The sequence below is a fragment of the Aethalodelphis obliquidens genome, unplaced genomic scaffold (assembly GCF_003676395.1).
Source record: "Aethalodelphis obliquidens isolate GAN/ISIS:26980383/991018 unplaced genomic scaffold, ASM367639v1 scaffold1, whole genome shotgun sequence".
Classification (NCBI taxonomy): Eukaryota; Metazoa; Chordata; class Mammalia; order Artiodactyla; family Delphinidae; genus Aethalodelphis; species Aethalodelphis obliquidens.
The window spans coordinates 66,602,252-66,623,309 of NW_020837945.1; the positions used below are offsets into that span (position 1 = coordinate 66,602,252).

Here is a 21,058-nt window from a genome sequence, read left to right on the forward strand (position 1 = left end):
TGAAAGGCTGTATATTCCAAAACTCTATTGCAATAACATTCCATTTGGCAGATGTGACCTGTTAAGCAATTATACAAGTAGCACGGCAGTGAGGGAAGCCCATAGATGCACCTGGAGAGCGGGAAGAGGCTCAGAGGTGGTAAACTGCAAAATAGTTGCCCAAATCACAATATTGTCCAGAGTCAGACCTAGGGAAACCCTTCCTGTAGCCTTGAAGGAGCCCAAGTTCTCACGCTTCCTGGCATTCTATTGATTCACACTTGCGTCCTTCAACAGGTAGCGCCAATTACAGCCCACAAAGCACGGCCCCCCAGCATAGTGGCCAATACCGCTGTCAATCAAATACTTCACCTGCCTTTCTAAATTTTCCCCTCCCCCTTTCATTGGCGCTTCTTTCGACCTATCCACAAATTTCTTCCGCGCCTCGCACCGCGGAACTTGGCTATTTGGAGCCTAGGATTGGAGCCGAGGCTACTCCCGCCCTTTGACGTACCGGAGCTCTCCGCCCCTTTCGCGGGCCCCTAGCAGCCAGGGGAGAAAGGGCGGGCGAGCGAGGGGGTGGTTTGGGGGCGGGGCTTGCCTCCCACGGCGGGAGGGCGGAGCCTGCGGTGGAGACTGCCTGCTCCGGTAGGACCTCGGAGAGCGCCGGACGCCGCTACCAGAGGGACTGGAGAAGCGGCCGAAGCCGGGCCGGACCGACGCCTGCGAGCCCGCATCCCTCCGCACCCACAGCTTTCCGGGCTGGCAGGCGGATAGTAGCGGCTGAGTAAGGTGCCTAAGTCGGGAGTCAGTCATCCCTCTGGGACGCCGACGCCGCCGTCCAACCTTGGCTTCCTCACACCTGTGTGTGTGTCTGTGCGCGTGAGCGCCCGCGCGCGTATGTCTGCGTGAGGGTGTTTGCGTGTGCTTTGGCTGGGCGCGCAAATGTCTGTGTGAGGGTGTTTGCGTGTTAGCGCGCCCGCGGGCGAGAGCCCGGCGCCTAGGCGCTCGGCCCGGGGAGGGACCGCGGGAGCGGCGGCTCTCCTTGCCCAGCAGGCTGTGGCGGGACTCGGGCCGCAACCGTCGTCACCACTGCCTCATGTCCCCCAAGAGCCACCAACGTGCTGCGGGGAGAGCGGACGGGCGGGCTAGCGAGGCGGCGGCTGCGGGCAGAGCGGGGCGGGGGTGGTGGTGGTGGTGGTGTGGAGGGTGAGAGCAGCGGGGTGGGGGCAGAGACTCGGGGAGGGAAGGGGGAGACGGAGGGGGAAGCGGAGGCAGTCGGCGCCGCTGCTGGCCCCTCCCGTCGGCTGTTGCTGTGGGTCACCTGCAAGTGTTTTGGGGTCCGGGCTGTACCGGGTGGAAATGGTAAAAGGCACCCTCACCACCCCGCGTTTCCTGTTGAGAAAAAGGGAGCGTTGAAGATGATGAGGGAAAGCCCAGAAGGTGGTGGCAGAATAAATACGAGCTCTCCCCCACCACCATTTTTCTGAAAATAAAATACTGAGCTCAACCTTTAGGAGGAAAGCCCACCTTTAAGAAAGAGAGTCTTGGTCTGATGGACTCTGGTTTGATTGTATAATAATGATGATATAATGCTAATGACGATGATGACACTGCCTTTTATTTTTACCCCGGTGCTGATAAAGCGTAGCTACAGCTGGGGATAAAGCCCTTGAAAATTTGGTGTCTGAGGAGGGAATACTGGTGCTTTTGGAGTTGTGTTTTCTTTTTCTTTTTCAAGGATATGCATTTTAGAATTAAAATTTGACCAAAGGTTGATTTTTTTCCTTTTTTTTTTACTCATTGAAAGCCAATGCTCGTAAAATGCGGACTGGCTACTGCCATGACTGATGAAAAGCTAAACACTTTTACCCACGTATAATTCCATGTGTTAAGTCACCCTTTCCTTTGAATTTCTCAACAGTTTTTAAAATGAAGAAGTTTAATTTCCGAAAAGTTTTGGATGGCTTAACTGCCTCCTCCCCTGGCAGTAGTAGCAGCAGTGGCAGTAACAGTGGTGGCGGGGCTGGAAGTGGTTCCATGCATCCAGGAGGGACTGCAGGGGTTCTCAGAGAGGAGATTCAGGAAACCTTGACTTCAGACTATTTCCAGATTTGTAAGGTAAGTTTTGAATTGGCTTAAAGCTTATTATTTCTTTATTTTACTACTGTGAGGAAAGAATTAAAACACTCCAGGGACTGGAAATTGTTGAGATGCCAGTATCAGAGAGTCTGGTGCAGAGAATTTTGTGGGTAGGTCAGTTTGAATTAAGATATTCCAAGCATCAACTTAAAAAGCAATGATAGTTTAAGAGGGAAATAAGCAAACATAAAAAGTAGACTCTGCAAGATAATATTAAGGCCCATTAATGGACTACTTTTTAAATTTAATATTTATGTATAAATAGTTAATCCCATTCTGTCATTCAGAGAAACTAATTTTATTTCACTGTTCAGTATAAAATGATTAAAGCTATTAAGATGTTGCTAGAATTAAGTGGATAAGAGCTAGATGAATATGTCCATTTTAAAATATCTAGTGGCAGTGTTTAAAATTCTGAATAAAAACACACCCAGATTCTTAAATTCTTAATAAACAAACAAACAAACGCTATGGGCTTAATACTTGTAAGAACGCAAAAATAGCCTGTGTTCTGGTTTAGTGAGGAAGCATTTTCGGTAATTATACTTTAATATTGAACTTCTAATAAATAAGCAAAAGAAAGAGTTTCTGATGGGGAGAGATGAGAATTTACAAAACAAGCATTGTGTTAATATATAGAGATAATTGTTTTATTTTCTGACATCAAGTGATTTATAATTTGTATTGTCCTTTTTTGGGGGGTGGCCTAAGAATGTGCTTTTGACGTGTCATGTGCAGTAAGAAAGTTACCAAGTCATTCATATGATGCAGATGAATATAGTTTTATAAATGTGTTTGAATACATGAGAAGAAATAGTAAATTTTTGAAATTAAGTATTAAATTTTTCAGTAATTCAACACAAATTTTTTTGAAATTATTAAAATTATTTTTGTAGTAAACAGATTATGTGTCATGGGATAAGTTTCAATTATTCCCTTAATCTCTGTTCCCAGTAGGGTCATTATAAAAACAAATCTATAATTACTAAAATATTATAGATTACATAAAAGCAAGTTTATTTAGAATTAGGTTAGATAAACAGATTTAATTCTAATCTACCCTGTGAAATTCGTATACAATACAATTTTGTATACAAAGTTGTATACAATTTTGTCCTCACTTTGAAATAATAGATATTTTGTCAGATTAGGGAGGAGCTTAACAGTGGTCATGAGGCAAATATGTGAAAGGGTCCTAAAGGCCAAATTTGAACTGCTAAGCAGGGAACTTAGGCCCTGATTCTCTAATCTTTGATGTATTACTATTACCATTCCAAGAATCTTAAAAAATTTCCAAAGTCTCTCAGTTCGTGAATATGATAGTAATGCAGGATAGTTTTAGTAGAGGTAAACTTGATATAGAAAAGATAAATTTCTGAAACAGAATGGCATTGGACTGTTGATGGTATAAACTGGTAGAGAAGGTTTTAAGTAAAACATTTCAGGGGAAATGGGTGAATGCAAGAGAGGAAAATGCGATAGATAATCACCTTCCTATTTATTTAGGCAAGGCAGTCATGCAAAGTGGCTGAAGTTAAATATGTATTACTTCAAAAACATATGGGATGGTAGGTAGAGCACTGGCCTAGGAATCAGAAAATTTATATTTTATTTAAAGCTCTGCCACTTGCCAGCCACATATTCTTTGGAAAGCCATTTATCTGCCTTGTGACTTGATTTTCTCATCTGTAGTATGGTAATAAGTATTTCTGCTCTTCTTACCTAAGAGGGTAGTTGGGAAGATCAAACAAGACAATTAGGTGAAGGCAATGTATAAGTTGGAAAAGGCAGTGAAACGCATATTTATATGATTGTTAAAGTTTTAAAATCACCTTGTTCTTGGTGGAATGACTATAACCAGTGGGTTATAAAATATTAGGTAACAATATTCAAAGAAATTATAAGGATAGAAAGCTATGTGAGCTGAACACTAATAGTATTGAAATCTCACTAAATGGGGAAAGTTCTGTGACATCTTTAGATAGGAATATAGTTAATTTTAAAAAGTGGTTATATGACTTTAGGTTACCTGGACTGTAATAAAATGTGTAAAGATGCATTAAAGAAACTCCAAAATTAAAACTGTTACTAAAATGGGGAATTAATTTGGACTCACTGATTAGATGTGCAAAGAACATTCTATTCTGAGTACTAAGCAGTTGGTACCTTCTGAGTACTTCTACCTTTTTAATATGGCCAAAATTAAAGTACAAATCAAGAATCTGCTCTTTTGAAAACTATCTTCCTCTCTATTCTTTGATTGGTTGTCAAATTCTATCCTATTTCCTTAGTATTTTTACAATTTATTCCCTTCTCACCATCTCCAGTACTTGTTCATTCCACCATATTTTCTTGCCTGGTCTCTTCTTTTTTGTGTGTGTGTATGTAAAATTTATTTTGGATCTATAACATGTTTACTGATTTGAATAAGGCTTATTTCATTAACATGTAATTTCCCCCCGTAACTGTTACTAACAATGCACTCTGTTGAATCTCTCTCTGGTATCAGGTTCTCTTTAACAATTCAGTCCAATTTCATAACCTTAAAAAACACCTTTATTGTGAAAAGGAGGGATAAAGTGTTTAAAAAGCTTCTCTGACTGCACCTTGTTTTATAGTTTTGATTTTGGAACAAGTGAACATTTCATATAATTAAAAAATTTGGATCAAAAAGGAAAAAAACTCCTACAAATCTGAAACAAATGGATACAAATGAACCTAGGAGTATATAAAATCGATAGTATATACCACAACCTAGGAGTATATAAAATTGATAGTATAAACCACACAGAAAAAAACAATTATTTCAAATGACATTAAAACTCAAACTTTTGGGCTTCCCTGGTGGCGCAGTGGTTGAGAGTCCGCCTGCCGGTGCAGGGGACACGGGTTCGTGCCCTGGTCCGGGAAGATCCCACATGCCGCGGAGCGGCTGGGCCCGTGAGCCATGGCTGCTGAGCCTGCGCGTCCGGAGCCTGTGCTCTGCAACAGGAGAGGCCACAACAGTGAGAGGCCCGCGTACTGCAAAAAAAACCCAAAAAACAAAAAATTCAAACTTTTAATGGACCTCCATGGTGAGGTATATCCTAAAGAGCAAAAAGAACCACAATGAAATATTCAGTTGCAATTCATAGTTCTTTTTTTTTTTTTTGACCACACAGCTTGTTCAAGTGAAAGCATGCAAGTGAAAGCTTGGAATCCTAACCACTGGACCACCAGGGAAGTCCCACAATTGATAGTTCTGTTGTTAGTAGTAATACTAGTCTTGTAGCTTTGAAACTATTTTATGCATAATATACATTATATATGTATATGTTTATGTATATGCATAAGCAAATACGCAATCATGTTAATGTCATTAAAACCAAGATTTTCAGTGTGAAAGCAAAGGGATACAAATATAATAATTGATGATTTAACTGTTCACTTAAATTGGAAATATCCATATGAATGCATGATTTAGTTTTCTTTCTGAAATTCACATATTTCCTAGCTTTATTTACTGAGAGGGCATAGAAATAATAATGACAGTCTGGTAGAAGTGAGCATCCCCAGTGCTGATCATAGTCTCTGAAAGCCATTTACCAACAAAAGGAAGAAGGGCTCCTTGAAAAGAATGGCTGATTCTAGGTCCAGGGCAGGAAATATACCAGATGAGCTTGATACCTCTTGCTATGCCAGAAAGCAGGAATGCTTTCAATACCACTGGGGTTGTGTGGATACAGGGGTCAACTTCAAGGAGTTCACATTGGCCAAATTTGGGACAATTTGAGCCTTGAATACTGCAGTGTATAAAGCATAACGTATACAGGCATACCTCATTTTATTGTGCTTTGCTTAATTGCGCTTTGCAGATACTGTGCTTTTTACAAATTGAAAGTTTGTGGCAACCCTGCGTCAAGTAATTCTATTGGAACAATTTTTCCAACAGCATTTGCTCATTCCATGTCTCTGTGTCACGTTTAGGTAATTCTCACAATAATTCAAACTTTTTCATTATAATTATATTTGTTGTGATCTGTGATCTGTGATCTTTGATGTTACTATTGTAATTGTTTTGGGGCACCACGAACCTGTGCCCATTTTTTTTTTAACATCTTTATTGGAGTATAATTGCTTAATGGTGTGTTAGTTTCTGCTGTATAACAAAGTGAATCAGCTGTACATATACATATATCCCCATATCTCTTCCTTCTTGTGTCTCCCTCCCTCCCACGCTCCCTATCCCATCCCTCTAGGTGGTCACAAAGCACAGAGCTGATCTCCCTGTGCTATGCGGCTGCTTCCCACTAGCTATCTATTTTACGTTTGGTAGTGTATATATGTCCATGCCACTCTCTCACTTTGTCACAGCTTACCCTTCCCCCTCCCCATATCCTCAAGTCCATTCTCTAGTAGGTCTGTGTCTTTATTTCCGTCCTGCCTCTAGGTTCTTTATGACCATTTTTTTTTTTTTTAGATTCCATATATATGTGTTAGCATACGGTATTTGTTTTTCTCTTTCTGACTTACTTCACTCTGTATGACAGACTCTAGGTCCATCCACCTCACTACAAATAACTCGATTTCATTTCTTTTTATGGCTGAGTAATATTCCATTGTATATATGTGCCACATCTTTTTTATCCATTCATCTGTCGATGGACACTTAGGTTGCTTCCATGTCCTGGCTATTGTAAATAGAGCTACAATGAACATTGTGGTGCATGACTCTTTTTGAATTATGGTTTTCTCAGGGTATGTGCCCAGTAGTGGGATTGCTGGGTCATATGGTAGTTCTATTTTTAGTTTTTTAAGGAACCTCCATACTGTTCTCCATAGTGGCTGTATCAATTTACATTCCCACCAACAGTGCAAGAGGGTTCCCTTTTCTCCACACTCTCTCCAGCATTTATTGTTTGTAGATTTTTTGATGATGGCTATTCTGACCCGTGTGAGGTGATACCTCATTGTAGTTTTTATTTTCATTTCTCTAATTAATGATGTTGAGTATTCTTTCATGTGTTTGTTTTGCCTGGTCTCTTGAAATCACTTCCTAACTGATTTTGTCACCTCTTGTTTTACCCTATTCCAATTCATTTTGTTATAATAATGGTTATTTCTGAATTATAATGTAATTATGTCATTTTCCCTGCTAAAAATTCTATGTTGGTTTCCCTAGAGCAGTGGTGATCTAGAAACAAGGGTCTTATGTAAAATCCAAGCAAAATAACACCTATTAAAACAAATAAATATGGTACTTTTTGGTGTACATTAAAAAATAAATTATAATAAATTATTCAGCCAATAAATAAAAAACTGTTTTTTATATTTGGTTTTGTTGTATGATATTATCCATAGACAGGTCGTAGGATATTTGCTAACCTTAAAAAAGTAAAAGTACAGCCTTTATAATCAGTGACACATCTATATGAAGTTCAAAAAGAGAAATGGTAGAAGAAATTTTTGTTCAAGGTCAGCAAAAAACAGGTTAATGGCATCGGTTTACTGCAATGTTTTAAGTTCAGTATGTATGCATTTGAATGCCCATGATGTTTGTGCAGTAATGAACTGCCTTTTCCAAACTTGAATTCCATGAACACAATTTGAAACCACTGCTCTATACACTAAACTTCAAACTGTTTAATTGATCTTTATATAGTTCCTTTCAGAAGGGGCTCATGTTTACCTTTCCATCCTCATTTCCTTGATACCCTAAATATATTGTATTCCCTGAAAGCACCATATTTTCTCATATCTCAACGCCTTTTCTTAGCTTATTGCTACAGATTAGAATATCTCTTCCAGCTTTAATATAATTAGAGAATTCCAGTTACTTTTCATTACTTTGTAGTTGAAACACCATCTATATGAAACCAGCTCTGACCACTGCCTTCCTCATCTACCCACCCCAGGCAGAGTTAGGTTTTTTTTCCTCCTCTTCTCTGTTTGCTTATAGGATCTGCTATAGTGTGAATTTAGCAACTTATTGTGGTTAAAAAAGATTTTTTTGTCACTACTATTATACTATGAACTCTGGGAGACAATTATATTTTATTTTCTTATTATTGTTAGGGTGCTCACTACCTGTTAGGCCACTGGTTCTTAACTCTGTCTAAAAGAAAGATTTCTAGCTCTACCCAGTCTTAGAAAATCAGAGTTTCTAGGAATTGGGCCTAGGCACATGCATTTTTAAAAAAGACCCCACAGGAGATTCTGATGCACAGTCAATATTGAGAACCAGTATAGCAGGCACTTGATATACTTTATAAATGAAGTAGCATATACATGGTTGGTTGATTAATTGAAAAGAGATTAAAGCATAAAGTCATTAATAATGATATATGTCTTAAACATTTTATTTTAAATGAAAACATTTAAATATGCATCAATTTACAAATCACTTGATAAATGACCAAAATTATTTTGTTGCACACTGGTTCTCTGATTAGAGTTCTATGTGAACTTCTCATCCATAAACCGTCCCAAATTCATTACGTGCAATTTTCAGTTTTTGTTTGTTTAAAGTAGAATAAGGAGGAAACTTCAGTGTCAGATGAGATATATATTTCAACAAGCAAATAAATTATATATATATATATATATACACACACGTATATATATCAGCTGACAGTTTATACACATGGGTGTATAATCTAGATGAATATATATATATATATATATATATATACACACACACAGACCTATATACAAAGTATAGATGAACATACATATGTATGTGTGTATATATATATACATATATTTTTTTTCTAGATTTATTTTGTGTTCATCCCTATAGCTACCTGGCCCACACCTAGTTAGTCTGGGAGCAGGAGGGTGTGAGTATTCTAGCTACAAGTTTACTAGTTTCAAGCATTTAATGAACCATTAGTATCAATCTGTGTTTTACAAAGAGAATGGAGAGTTTTTGTTAATCTAGTAATTTGCTTAAGTTAAAATTAGAAAGCTTCATCTGCAAAATATCCCATCTGACCTTCGTAACAGTCCTATAAAGAAGCCAAGGATAGTGTTAATATTTTCCTTTTACTGAGAAGATATCTGAGACCAGAGAATTTAAGTGGTATCCTTACATCTCCAAGTTGGTAAGAGACATAGATAAGTTTAATGCTCTGGTTTTTGATTCTCAAATCCAGTACTTTTACTGCTTCATTTTTCTTACTTATTAGAAAAGGCAACATGATTAATTCCTTAGGAAACATAGAGACTTTGAGAAGATAAAGACTATTCTGTTGCCTCTCCCTTAAAAATACATCTCAAATCTGACCATGTCTCTTCCACCACATGTCTTGCCTGGGCTACTATTTTATGGCCTTTTCGGGTTTCCCCTGCTTTCACTCAGTCTTCACCACAGTCTCATAATAGGTAGAAGAATCCTTTTAAAATTTAAATCATATCATGTCATTCCTGCTCAGAGTTCTTCAATGGCTTTTCATTTCTCTTAAAAATAAAATCAAAAGTCCTGTTATGTCTTACAAAGCTCTAAATGATCTGGCCCCTGACAAGACATGATTTTCAACTGTTTTCTGTTACTTATTCTGCACCAGCTACACTTGCTTTCTTACTGTTTCTCAGACATGATTCCTGCCTCAGGGCTTTTTGCATTTGCTATTTCCTTTACATGGAACATTTTCCCCCCAAATAATTATATTACTTGTTCCCTTTACATCATTTAATTCTTAGTTCAACTATTAACTTCTCCGAGAGATCTTCATTGACCACTGCTCATCCCCTTTACTCTCTACCCTTATCCTGATATTTTTTCTTGATAACACTTATAACTACCTGTTATTAAATTATATATTATTTGCTTGGTTTTTTGCTTCTCCTATTATAATGTAATTCCATGAGGACAGGGCTTTATTTTGTTCACAACTATCTCTAATTCCTAGAGCAGAGCTTGCCATATAGAAGGCAGTCAAATATTTGTTGAGTGAATAAATGAGAGCAAGGAATCTGATAGAGTGATGTATTAAGAGCAAAATAGATATATTTTGAACAATTTTTTGGAAAAGGCTTTTATTAAATACATTTTATATTACATAAACACAAGGAAACCACTGAGCAAAAGAGTGACACCACTTTAGGAACATGGTATATATTTTTTAGAAAGATATGGAAAAGAAGATTGTAGAAAGATTCAGTTAAATTTATTTCAATTTTATTTTTGTTTCCAAATGATCTTTTTAGGGGAACAATTCAGAAATATTAGACTGACAGTGACAAACATACAGGATGTTCTAGACCTAATTAACAAAATAGACAAAATAAATACATCACTAGAACCAGATGGCATAATAGCTGAAGTTTGAATAAACTCTTAAATTAACCAACTCACTATTCATCAACATTTATAAGTTGAATTTATAAATGGTCATGGTGTCAGAGACAATGTGTAGATAACTAGTGTAACTTCTTACATGGAAATGGATTTGTAATCATGATATTCATACCAAACATAATATCAGATCTTTCCAGATAAACTGGTGTAAGCTCAGAAACATGGTCGTGGACTGTGGAGAGTTGGGCTTTCCAGGACCCTGGAAAGCTGAAAGGAGATTAATTGCCTAGATATCCCTTCCTCAGGTTTTTCATTGTCCCATATTCTTCCAATTTCATATCATTTTACTTGGGAGATTCTGTACCTGAGATTGGCACAAGACCATGATCATAGTTCCGCATTTCTGCAGTTTTCATTCATTAAAAGAACTATACAAGATTCCCTGAGATGTGTGGACTTGTCTCATTCTATACTTATAAATGGGTTGAATAAAACATAGTACAGTTGATACTGCAGGATAACTTATTATGGATAAAGCATCTGACAAAGACTTCATGCTCCCGTCACTAGAATGTACAGTAGCGAATAGACATCTTTAAGAATAGTAATGGAGGCAAACCAGAAGAATTAAGCTCTCTTGTTAGGATTGAGGTGTTAACAAATTTAAGAACCAAAAAGAATTAAAATAAATTTTTTTTAAGAGCTAGAAAAACCAAAGCCAAGTTATTCAGTACTCTAGGCTCTCTACTTTGCCTATCCTGAGAGCATAAGGGTGCAGGGGCAGGCTTGAGTAAGAAATTATAGATTTGTGGGAAGTATGATTACAAATTTTTTAGGTTACCATAGAGAACAATTATGTTTTCTCACAAAAGGTCCTTTGGTACTAGTATATTTTCAGCAAATTGAGCTGTTGGTCTCATTTAGTATGGCAGTTCTTATGTCCTTAAAAACAAACGGTGTCGTGCTTTGTGTATGTCTCAATATAGAACTAATTTAAAATTTTATGTAATTTCTGACTTTGGTTATCTGTAGGATTATCAGTAATGATTAGAGTAGATTCCTATCTCTTGAAGTTTAGTGCATTTCTGTAGACCCCTTCCGACTTTACTTGAAGATGTGCCTGTGAAAAACCATAGTTAAGTTTCATAGTTTACTTGTAATGATAGAATGATTATATTGATTTCCTACATTATGGTTCCATGAACCATTTACATATTAGTTTAATAGCAATAACTTTGTATCCATTAAAGGTTTCAAGTACAATAGAAGTCCTGTTCTAAGCTTTTAAATTGAGTTTTTCTTCAGAGAAAATTGAGTTTTTGTTCCTAATTAATTGTCAAAATAATAATCTTTATAAAAGATCTTAGTTATAGCAAGAGTTCTTTTCTTTTTTAATTTAAAAAAGAAGACAACTTTTCTTCTTTTTATTATTTGAAGGCTAATCTTTTGATGTGTGTTAAACACAAGTGTTTTTATTTAAAAATATATATTAAGCATACCGGGGAATCATTTCTACTTATCTAAGTAAAGCTAAAAGTTATTTATAAGGACTGGTAGAAAATCAGTGATTAAGTTTTAGAAAAAATAATAGAAATTGTATTTAAGGGATTTATAGAAGGTAGTTGTAAACAATAGAATATAAGACTTCCAAAAAGTGCATAATAGGCCTACTGTGATACATGTAGAGAGGCTTGGTTAAATGGAGCATTCATAGTCACTGAAGAAGATATTTTGACAAGTTTATTATTCAAAAAATATTTATTATACAGAGTTAAAAATGATTAGGTCATAAACCATTCTCAGCCAACTGACTCTAATGAGTGAAATAATGTGTTTTGGTTGACTTATCAGAGAAATCACTTATGGTACTTTCTGGACTTACGTAAGATATTAGAAAGAAAGTATGATTTTAGTTCTATTGGAGGCCCCAAATTACCAGTTGTTGTTGATGGTGTAGAGAATGACTTTGAATATATTATGTAATGATGATATATTATCAATATAATGAATTTTAATTAAAATATATAATATTTAATGTATTAATTTTAGTTGTGTCTTATAATTGGATTATGTATATACAGTAAGTATCTCTTGGATTGAAAATAGCATAAAAGCAACAAATAATGGTGGTTTTAGATGTAGGTTTAATACCTGGATTTAAAAGGTAGGGTAGCTAGAGAAAACTGTTATATTTCTTCAGTTTTTCTCCTCTGTTAATCACCTATAGATTTCAGTCACATTAGAAATCTAGTACTTTACCTAAATGAACACAATAAAATTAGACTGTCATGAAAATTTATTGGATGGCTTAATGTTCAGTCTAATTTGTTCATTATAAATTGACTAAAAACCTGTCTATAAGTCTGCAAACCAAAGAAAGTTTGAAAATAAGCAGTACAGTAAATTGAGAAGTTAGGTTGAGTCTGGGGGAAATGCTTAGTTTGTCAACATTTAAGTAGATGGAAAATGTAAAGCTAGCAAAGGAGACATAGGAGAACTGAGCAGAATGATATGAGGAAAACTCAAAAGTAGAAGCAGATAATCTGAAGCTTTCTTAAGAAAGATTATTAAGAGACAAATTCAAGAGTATCTCAGCATTGTAAAGAGATCAAGGATGGTGAAAACGAAACAAATGAAAAACAAGCAAACAAACCAAGAACTACCAAGAGACAGCTGAATTAGACCAAGAGGAAGTTGATTAGGGTAAAAATATTTATGGTAAAATGATGGACAGAATTAAGGTCACACTATAATAGAGAGTAGAATTGATAGGATTAGTACTTTTAAGAGTAAGCGTGTAAATTGATTTTAAATAAGAGAAAAGTGTTGGGAAAGTAGCAGAGATGGTAGATTCTGATAGCATTTTGGTATATTGTAGGGGGGTAATGCAGTCTATCCACAGAAGAGAAATTGAGGCTACCAGAAAAGGAAGAGTAGGGTGGGAAATAGAGGTATGATTTGCCCTTTAAAGTAGTAAGGGTATCTTCCTAACAGAGTTTACTGTTGTTTAGAAATTTGCAAGGGCTTCTTTTCCACAAATGCCACCAGCAGATTATACTTTTGTCAGCAGTGCTCTGTTTTCTCCTTTTAGTACCACCAAACTTAGACCTGCATCATTCATGGTATAAATTTTACTCTTGCAAGATAATTCCCTCTCTCTCTTAAGACAAGACAAGGTTAGCATGATATAAAAGCCTTGTTATTTTGTTTTTCAAGACAAAGGCAAGCTTCCCTAATTGAATTTATAGTTATTAAAAAAGAAAACAAAAACAAACAAAATAAGACACAAGAAAAAGAAATATCCTGAGCAGTAAAAGATTATTTTAAACGAAAAAAACAACAAAAAAAGTAAGGGTATCTGATTTGGAAATTTTTCTTTACTTGAGGAGAATACATATTTCATTTGAATTCTCAGTAAACTCTGTGCTTTATCTCCATATAAAAATATGTGGTTCTACTAGAAGATTGTATTAGTTTCTATCTCTGCTGCAACAAAGTACCAAAAACTTAGTGGCTTAAAACAACACAAATTTATTATCTTATAGTTCAGGAGGTAAGAAGTTTGAAATGGGCATCACTGGGCTAAGATCCAGGCATTGGTAGGACTGCATCCCTTTCTGGAGGGTCTAGGAGAGAGTGTTTTCTTTCCTTTTCCAGCTTTTATAGGCTGCTCACAATTCCTTGACTGGTGGCCCCCTTCTGTCGTCAAAGCCAACAGTGGCCAGTTGAATCTTTCTCGCATTGCATCACTTTACCTCTCCTGCTTTCCTCTTCCACGTTTAAAGACAGTCGTGATTACATTGGGCCCACCAGGATAATCCAGATTAATTTCCCCATCTCAAGGTCCACTGATTAGCAGTCTTCATTCCATCTGCAACCCTTAATTCCCCTTTGCCATATAACCTAACATATTCACAGGTTCTTTGGGGAGCCATTATTCTGCCTTTCACAAAGATGCTCATTACTTTCACCTGTCTTTTGTTTTCAGTTACTTTATGGAAAACAAAATAACAACAGAGACAATAGTATAATAAACTCTTAGCTTCAACGATTATCAACTTTGTAAATCTTCATCTCCCATTTCATTATTTTAATGCAAACCCCAGACATTATACCATTTTATCTGTAAAAACTTCAGAGATCAGATAAGGGCTCCCTCTCTCTTTTAAAAGCTATGAACCCCAAACCATTGTCACATCTAAAAACATTAACAAAATTTCTTTATATAATCTAATATGCAGTTAATGTTTAAACTTCCTAAATTGTTCCATAGTATCATTTTATAATTGAATTGTTTGGATTGGGATCCAAACAAGGTCCACATTTCATTTTCATCTGACTTGAACTTATCTTTAGTTCAATTTGTGTGCTGTTAGAGTCTGTTGGTTTGTTTTGAGATCAGCTATCCTGTGCTTTTGTGTGTGTTGTTGAGAACAAAGCTCTCTGATTCATTTCTGAACTGGATGACTATATGTGAGGAAGTGGGTGGGCTGTGCAGTGTACCACAAGATGAAAAGTAGACTTAAAAGTTATTTTCTAGAGATGGTCACATCTTTTAAGGAATTGGAAAATAATATTTTAAGTCAGCCTGAGCTATTCCTACTGTTTGTTGCTACTGTGGGGTATATTTCCCTGAGAATATTAGAAAAGAGGAAAATATTAAAGACATAGGATATATCAAAGTGAATAAGAGTGGAGTAGATTTTTTAGGTTGCACTCAACAGTATTAATTTTTATCTGTGAAATAACTTACTGGAGGGATAGGATGGGATCCCGTTGCATGTCTCTTTTTTTAAGTGAATATTTAAAAGACAGGTGAAAAAAGAAAACATTTGCAAGGACTCACGCTACTTAGAATTATGTAGCAAGAAGCTGAAAGTGCATTGGTCAAGTCTATTAACGTAGATTTCTTCTACATTATAGGATATCAGATTAATAGACTAAATATACTTGAAGAACTGAATTAGAGTGCATTAAGAGGAGGAGCAGAATACTGATGAGGAACGTACTTTGATTTATTGAGAAATCCATTTATAAATAATTTGTACACTATTTTTATTGGTTACTTATATAATTCAAAAGCCTCCTGGTAGTTTATTTATTATAGGATCTTTCTTTGCTTTTTCCAGTTCTATCTTAACCAAAATTCCGTTGCTATTTGAGGTAATATTCAATACTCTTTTTTTAAATTCTGGTTTTAATGAGATATAATTGACATACAGCACTGTATAAGTTTAAAGTGTACAACATAATGATGCGATTTACATCTATTATTGATTAGCACAGTAAGTTTAGTGAATATCCATCGTCTCATATAGGTTCAAAATTAAAGAAATAAAAAATTTTTTCTTATGATGACAACTTTTAGGATTTACTATTAACAACTTTCACATATAATTAGCAGTGTTAATTATATTTATCATTTTGTACATTACATCCCTGGTACTTATTTATTTTATAACCAGAAGTTTGTACCTTTTGACTGCCTTCATCCAACGTCCACCCCCCACCCCACCTCTGGTAACCACAAATCTGATCTCTTTTTCTATGAGTTTGTTTGTTGGTTTGTTTGTTTTTGAAGTATAACTGACCTACAACACTATGTTAGTTCCTGTTACACAACATAGTGATTCAGTATTTCTCTACATTTCAAACTGATCAATATTCAGTACTCCTTTGTTCTGACACAGGTATTAGTATTAGCCTAGGCATTAGGTGAATTCATTTACTTATTATGTATATTACTTATTATGTACTTATTTATTAAAGACCTATATTATGTATAACTCTATATTAGGCACTTTTTAACTAGGTCATCATTTTTTTGGAATGAGTTTGCAAGGCCAGCACACACTATATGAACCATTTATATTTTTATGGGATTAATGATTTGCATCATGTGTACTTCATTTTTTTGGCAAGTTTTATAAAACTTCCTCTTTTATTTTCTTTAATGAAATTTAAAAAAATGGCTTAAATTCTTTGCTTCTTCCCTCCTCTTTATTTGTACTTCTACTATTTTTGCATCATTTTTAACATATGTATTGTCTTTCTCTTTCTATTTCTATTCTCTTGACTAAAAGCTCTTTTATTCTAAAATGAAAGAACCTGGAAAATGTTAAAAACATATTTCTTTTGCCACAATTTTCATTCTCCTAACAAGTCTAATGGTTTTATTGGGACTATTAATATACCAAAATAGCTGTTTAAGTCACAGATTCTCTTTTATTTATCAGTATTCTCTTTAAAGGATTGAAAGGTGTTTAAACTTGGTATGCTCAGTGTAATCCTCAAAGAATTATCTTCAAATCATGCTATTTGATAACTAACCTAATTTCTGTCTTCATACAAAGCAGGATTATACATTTATGATAAAAATTTTATTTAATTTAAACATTTTTCACATGCCCATGTATTTTATTCTGAGGAGAGCTATAGGTTTAAGAAGCTTGGAGTAAAAGATAAATATCGAGAGGACTGGATACTAGGAGCAGAACACTCGAGAGCTGACAGCTGAAAGCAACATAAGAAAGATCAGGGAAGCAATAATTTGAGGTATAATTTACACATCATAAAATTAACAGATTTTAAGTGCTCAATTCAATGAGTTTTCAGTTATAAACACTATGTAACCATCAGTCAAAATATGATATAGCATATCTTAAATTTTTAAAAAGTTTCTTCCTGCCCCTTTCCAGTCAGTTTCTACTTCCACCACTTTCCAGAGGCAATGAATTCTTAACTTTTATCACCATAGCTTAGTTTTGCCTGTTTTTGGACTTCATATAAATAGAATGACACAGTATGTATTGTGTGTATGTGTCTACGTGTGTGTGTATGTCTTCTTTCATGCAACATAATGTTTTTGATATATGTCTGTGTTGTTGAATCTATCAGCAATTTTTCTCTTTTTTATTGCTGAGTAATAGTCCATCAGATATTTTTATTGAAAAATTACATTTCTATTACAAATATAAACATGCTCATAACAGAAAATACAACAGGTAGAGAGAAAACACTCCTAAATTATTCAAATTTGTAGTTTGAATACTCAGATACAGATAATGATTAGTGATTTCTTTGAGGTACATTTTATATCAGAATTTTTTGTTTAGTTTTTTGTTATGTGGAAATAAATGACCACCCATATGAGAAGAGATGTTGTTTTTTCAAAGCTTGCTATAGCAAGGGAGTCAGTGACCATTACTTGCTTTTGGCAAAGACTCAAAGACGAGCAAGGGAGTGGGGAAAGCTTTATACTGAAAAAAAGGGTAGGCTTCAGGTATGCTCCTTTTTTTTTTTTAAACTGAAGTACAGTTGATTTACCATGTTGTGTTAGTTTCAGGTATACAACAAAGTGATTCAGTTATATATATGTATATGTATATATATATGTTCTTTTTTCAGATTCTTTTCCATTATAGGTTATTACAAGATACTGAGTATAGTTTCCTATGATATACTTGTTTATTTTATACATAGTAGTATGTATCTGTTGATCCCAAACTCCTAATTTATCCCTCCCCCCCTTCCCCTTTGGTAAGCATAAGTTTGCTTTCTACGTCTGTGAGTCTATTTCTGATCTGTAAATATGTTCATTTGAATCATTTTTTTAGATTCCACATATAAGTGGTATCATATGATATTTGTCTTTCTCTGTTTGAGCTACTTCACCTAGTATGATAATCTCTAGGTCCATCCGTGTTGCTTCAAATGGCATTATTTCACTCTTTTTTATGGCTGAGTAAGGTCTGCTCTTATTGGAGGTTGTTGGCATGAGAAGCTGGAGGCAGACTAACTATAAGTAGGGCATCCTATATGATGGGTTTGGGAATCATATTTGCCTTTCTTATTAGTACTGAGTTTGAAGTGTTGTGGAGGAGGGGTCTGCAAAAATTAGGAAGCCCAGCAGTTATTGACCAAATCTTAATGTTCTGGGCTGATAGCTGCAGACGTTGTGGTTTGGCTTCCTGGAATGATTGCTGCAGGGATTGTGGTTTGGTTTTCTGAGCTTACTTGCTGCTGCAGAGTTGTGGACCAGAGCTCTGTTGTCATACCTGGTCCAGCATTATATATTGTATTGTATGTTCAGTCTCTCAGTTGTATTTTGGTTTGTGTTGTGGATCCTATATAGAATTCTACATCCTAGGATTTTTTTGCTTATTATTAAACATTAATATTTTTTTCATGTTGTTAAGATTTTTTTCTTTGCATAAGTTTAATGGCTTTAGAACAGTCCATCTAGTGGATGCACTCTTCCTTTATTATTGGAAATTCAGGTTGTTTCAGTTTTCCATTCTTTTAATAATGCTGTTATGAATGTCTGTGAGCATTAAACCTTCAGCATATTTATTATTATTTCTTCAGACTAGATTCCTAGAGGTAAAATAGTTGGGTTATATAGACATATATATATATATATATGAGTTGGGTTATATATCTTGCTGAATTACTTTCCAAAAGGATTCACCAATTTAAACTCACTTTAGTAATATATAACTGCCAGTTAAATAATAGTCACCAGCTTTAGATATTTTAAAATATTTTTTCTAATTCAGTAGATGAAAAATAGAATTTATTTTAATTTGTATTTTTTGATTATTAGTGACCTTGATTATTTTTCCATATATTTATTAACCAGTTGAGTTTCTTCTTTCATGAATTATTTTTTCATATCCTTTACCCTCTTATCTATTTGTTCTTAGTAATTTTCTATTAGTTTGTATAACATTTTTATAAAGCATACTAATCAATTGTCTTATATTTTTGTGAAAATATTCCCTAGTTCATGATTTTCATTTATATATATACATATATATATTTACATGTATTTATTGATTTATTTTTTGTATGGTTAAATCTATTGGTCCCTTTTTTTTTTTATCTCCTAAGCAAGGAAGTGCCTCTAAAATTCAGAGTTTTGGTTAAATACCTATTTCTATTTTTTTTCTGGTGCTTTGATATTCTATATTTTAATGTTTTTATCCAAACAGAATTTGGCTGCATAGTGTGACTCTAAAATGATTTTTCCTCCAAATAGACAGCCAGTTTTAACATACCACTTAATAACTGATTCTTCCTTTTTCTACTGTTTGTGATACTCCTTTGTCATATATTAACATTTGATATGTATTAGGATTTGTATCTGGGATTACAATGTTTTTACATCTTTCTGCCTGTTCTTATACCAATACCATACTGACAATTTTCAGGCAAAAGACTGATCAAAATAATGTGTAGGCTGGGTTTTGGAATATTTGAAAGGAAATGCAGTGTCTGTGCCCATCAACCAAAGACTGTATAAATATGATCAAACAAATCTGGGTTTATTACAACAAAGGAGATTGCATACCATAGGGAACCATGAGACATCCCAGTAAGAGGATGTTAGGAAGGGCTTGTTATAGGATACGGGCTTGGGTCAGGTGATTTTAGCAAAGTTCAAAGAAACATGAATTGAGTGTTGTTAGAAAGTTGGGGACATTTCTGTCATTTGGTATCCTAAGAATTTTTATCCAGGAAGCAAGAGGAATGGCATAAAACTATAATTGCTAAAGAGCAGCAGTTGCTTGTGTTAGCTAGATGAGGGGAACGTTTAATCATTAGTGTGGTTTGCGCAATGTTCTTGTATTTATCTGACCTAGACATGGTTCTGCAGTGGTTTTGTTTTTATCTTGCTTCATAGAGTGGCCTTGTTTGATATCTGTTCTGTGAAATTGTACATGTTCAACAGGAGAACACCATGGCCTGCCTAGCTGTTAGTGCCAGGCAAGCTCCAGCTGACAGCTGTTAGAGGCTGCTTTTTTTCTCTTTTAGCAATTTATTACTTTAAAAGTAGCTTTTGTAGCTAAAGTTCCTACAATATGTTGCTAAGCAGGCCTGGTTCAATACTTAGACAAGAGAAATTTTTCTTATTGACAACCAACAATCCATGTTGGTTGATTTGAGTTTGTTATATAATTGTTGGACAACAGCTATTGTTTAGTATAATTATATAGTTGAAATAGTGTACTTGAAAACAACTATCCTAAATAAGTATAATTTCTTGTTTTCTTTTCATTTGCACTATTTCTCCATTTATTCACATTTTCTTTTCCTCTCCATTTTGAGAAAATAACGCAGATTTTATTTCCTCTGTAAAATGCTCCCTGGCAGGCAGCCAGGTAACTCTCTTTTTAGGTTTTTTTAAAAAAAATAATTAATTTATTTTTGGCTGCGTTGGGTCTTCATTGCTGTGCATGGACTTTCTCTAGTTGTGGTGAGCAGGGGCTACTCTTCGTTGAGGTAGCTTCTCTAGTTGCAGAGCGTGGGCTCTAGGCATGCGGGCTCCAGTAGTTGTGGCTTTCAGGCTCTAGAGCACAGGCTCAGTAGTTGTGGCACATGGGCTTCGTTGATCTGTGGCATTTGGGATCTTCCCGGACCAGGGATTGAACCTGTGTCCCCTGCATTGGCAGGTGTTTCTTAACCACTGTACCACCAGGGAAGTCCTCTTTTTAGTTTTTTAAGGAACTTCTATACTGTTCTCCATGGTGGCTGTACCAATTTACATTCCCACCAACAGCGTAGGAGGGTTTCTTTTTTTTCCACACCCTCTTCAGCATTTATTATTTGTAGACTTTTTGATGATGGCCATTCTGACCAGAGTGAGGTGGTACCGCA

The 21,058-nt window shown here is 35.4% G+C and overlaps 1 protein-coding gene across 2 annotated transcripts in view; it reads left to right on the forward strand.

Moving 5' to 3' along the window:
* Window positions 1-648: 648 nt before the first annotated feature.
* STXBP5L (syntaxin binding protein 5L) overlaps window positions 649-21,058 on the forward strand; it is a 362,740-nt gene continuing 342,330 nt past the window's right edge. For both annotated transcript variants that reach the window (XM_027105973.1, XM_027105977.1), the window contains exons 1-2: window positions 649-771; window positions 1,904-2,100. In XM_027105973.1, the coding sequence (XP_026961774.1) occupies window positions 1,912-2,100 (189 nt within the window). In that variant the 5' untranslated portion in view covers window positions 649-771; window positions 1,904-1,911. The remainder of the gene's footprint in view (window positions 772-1,903; window positions 2,101-21,058) is intronic.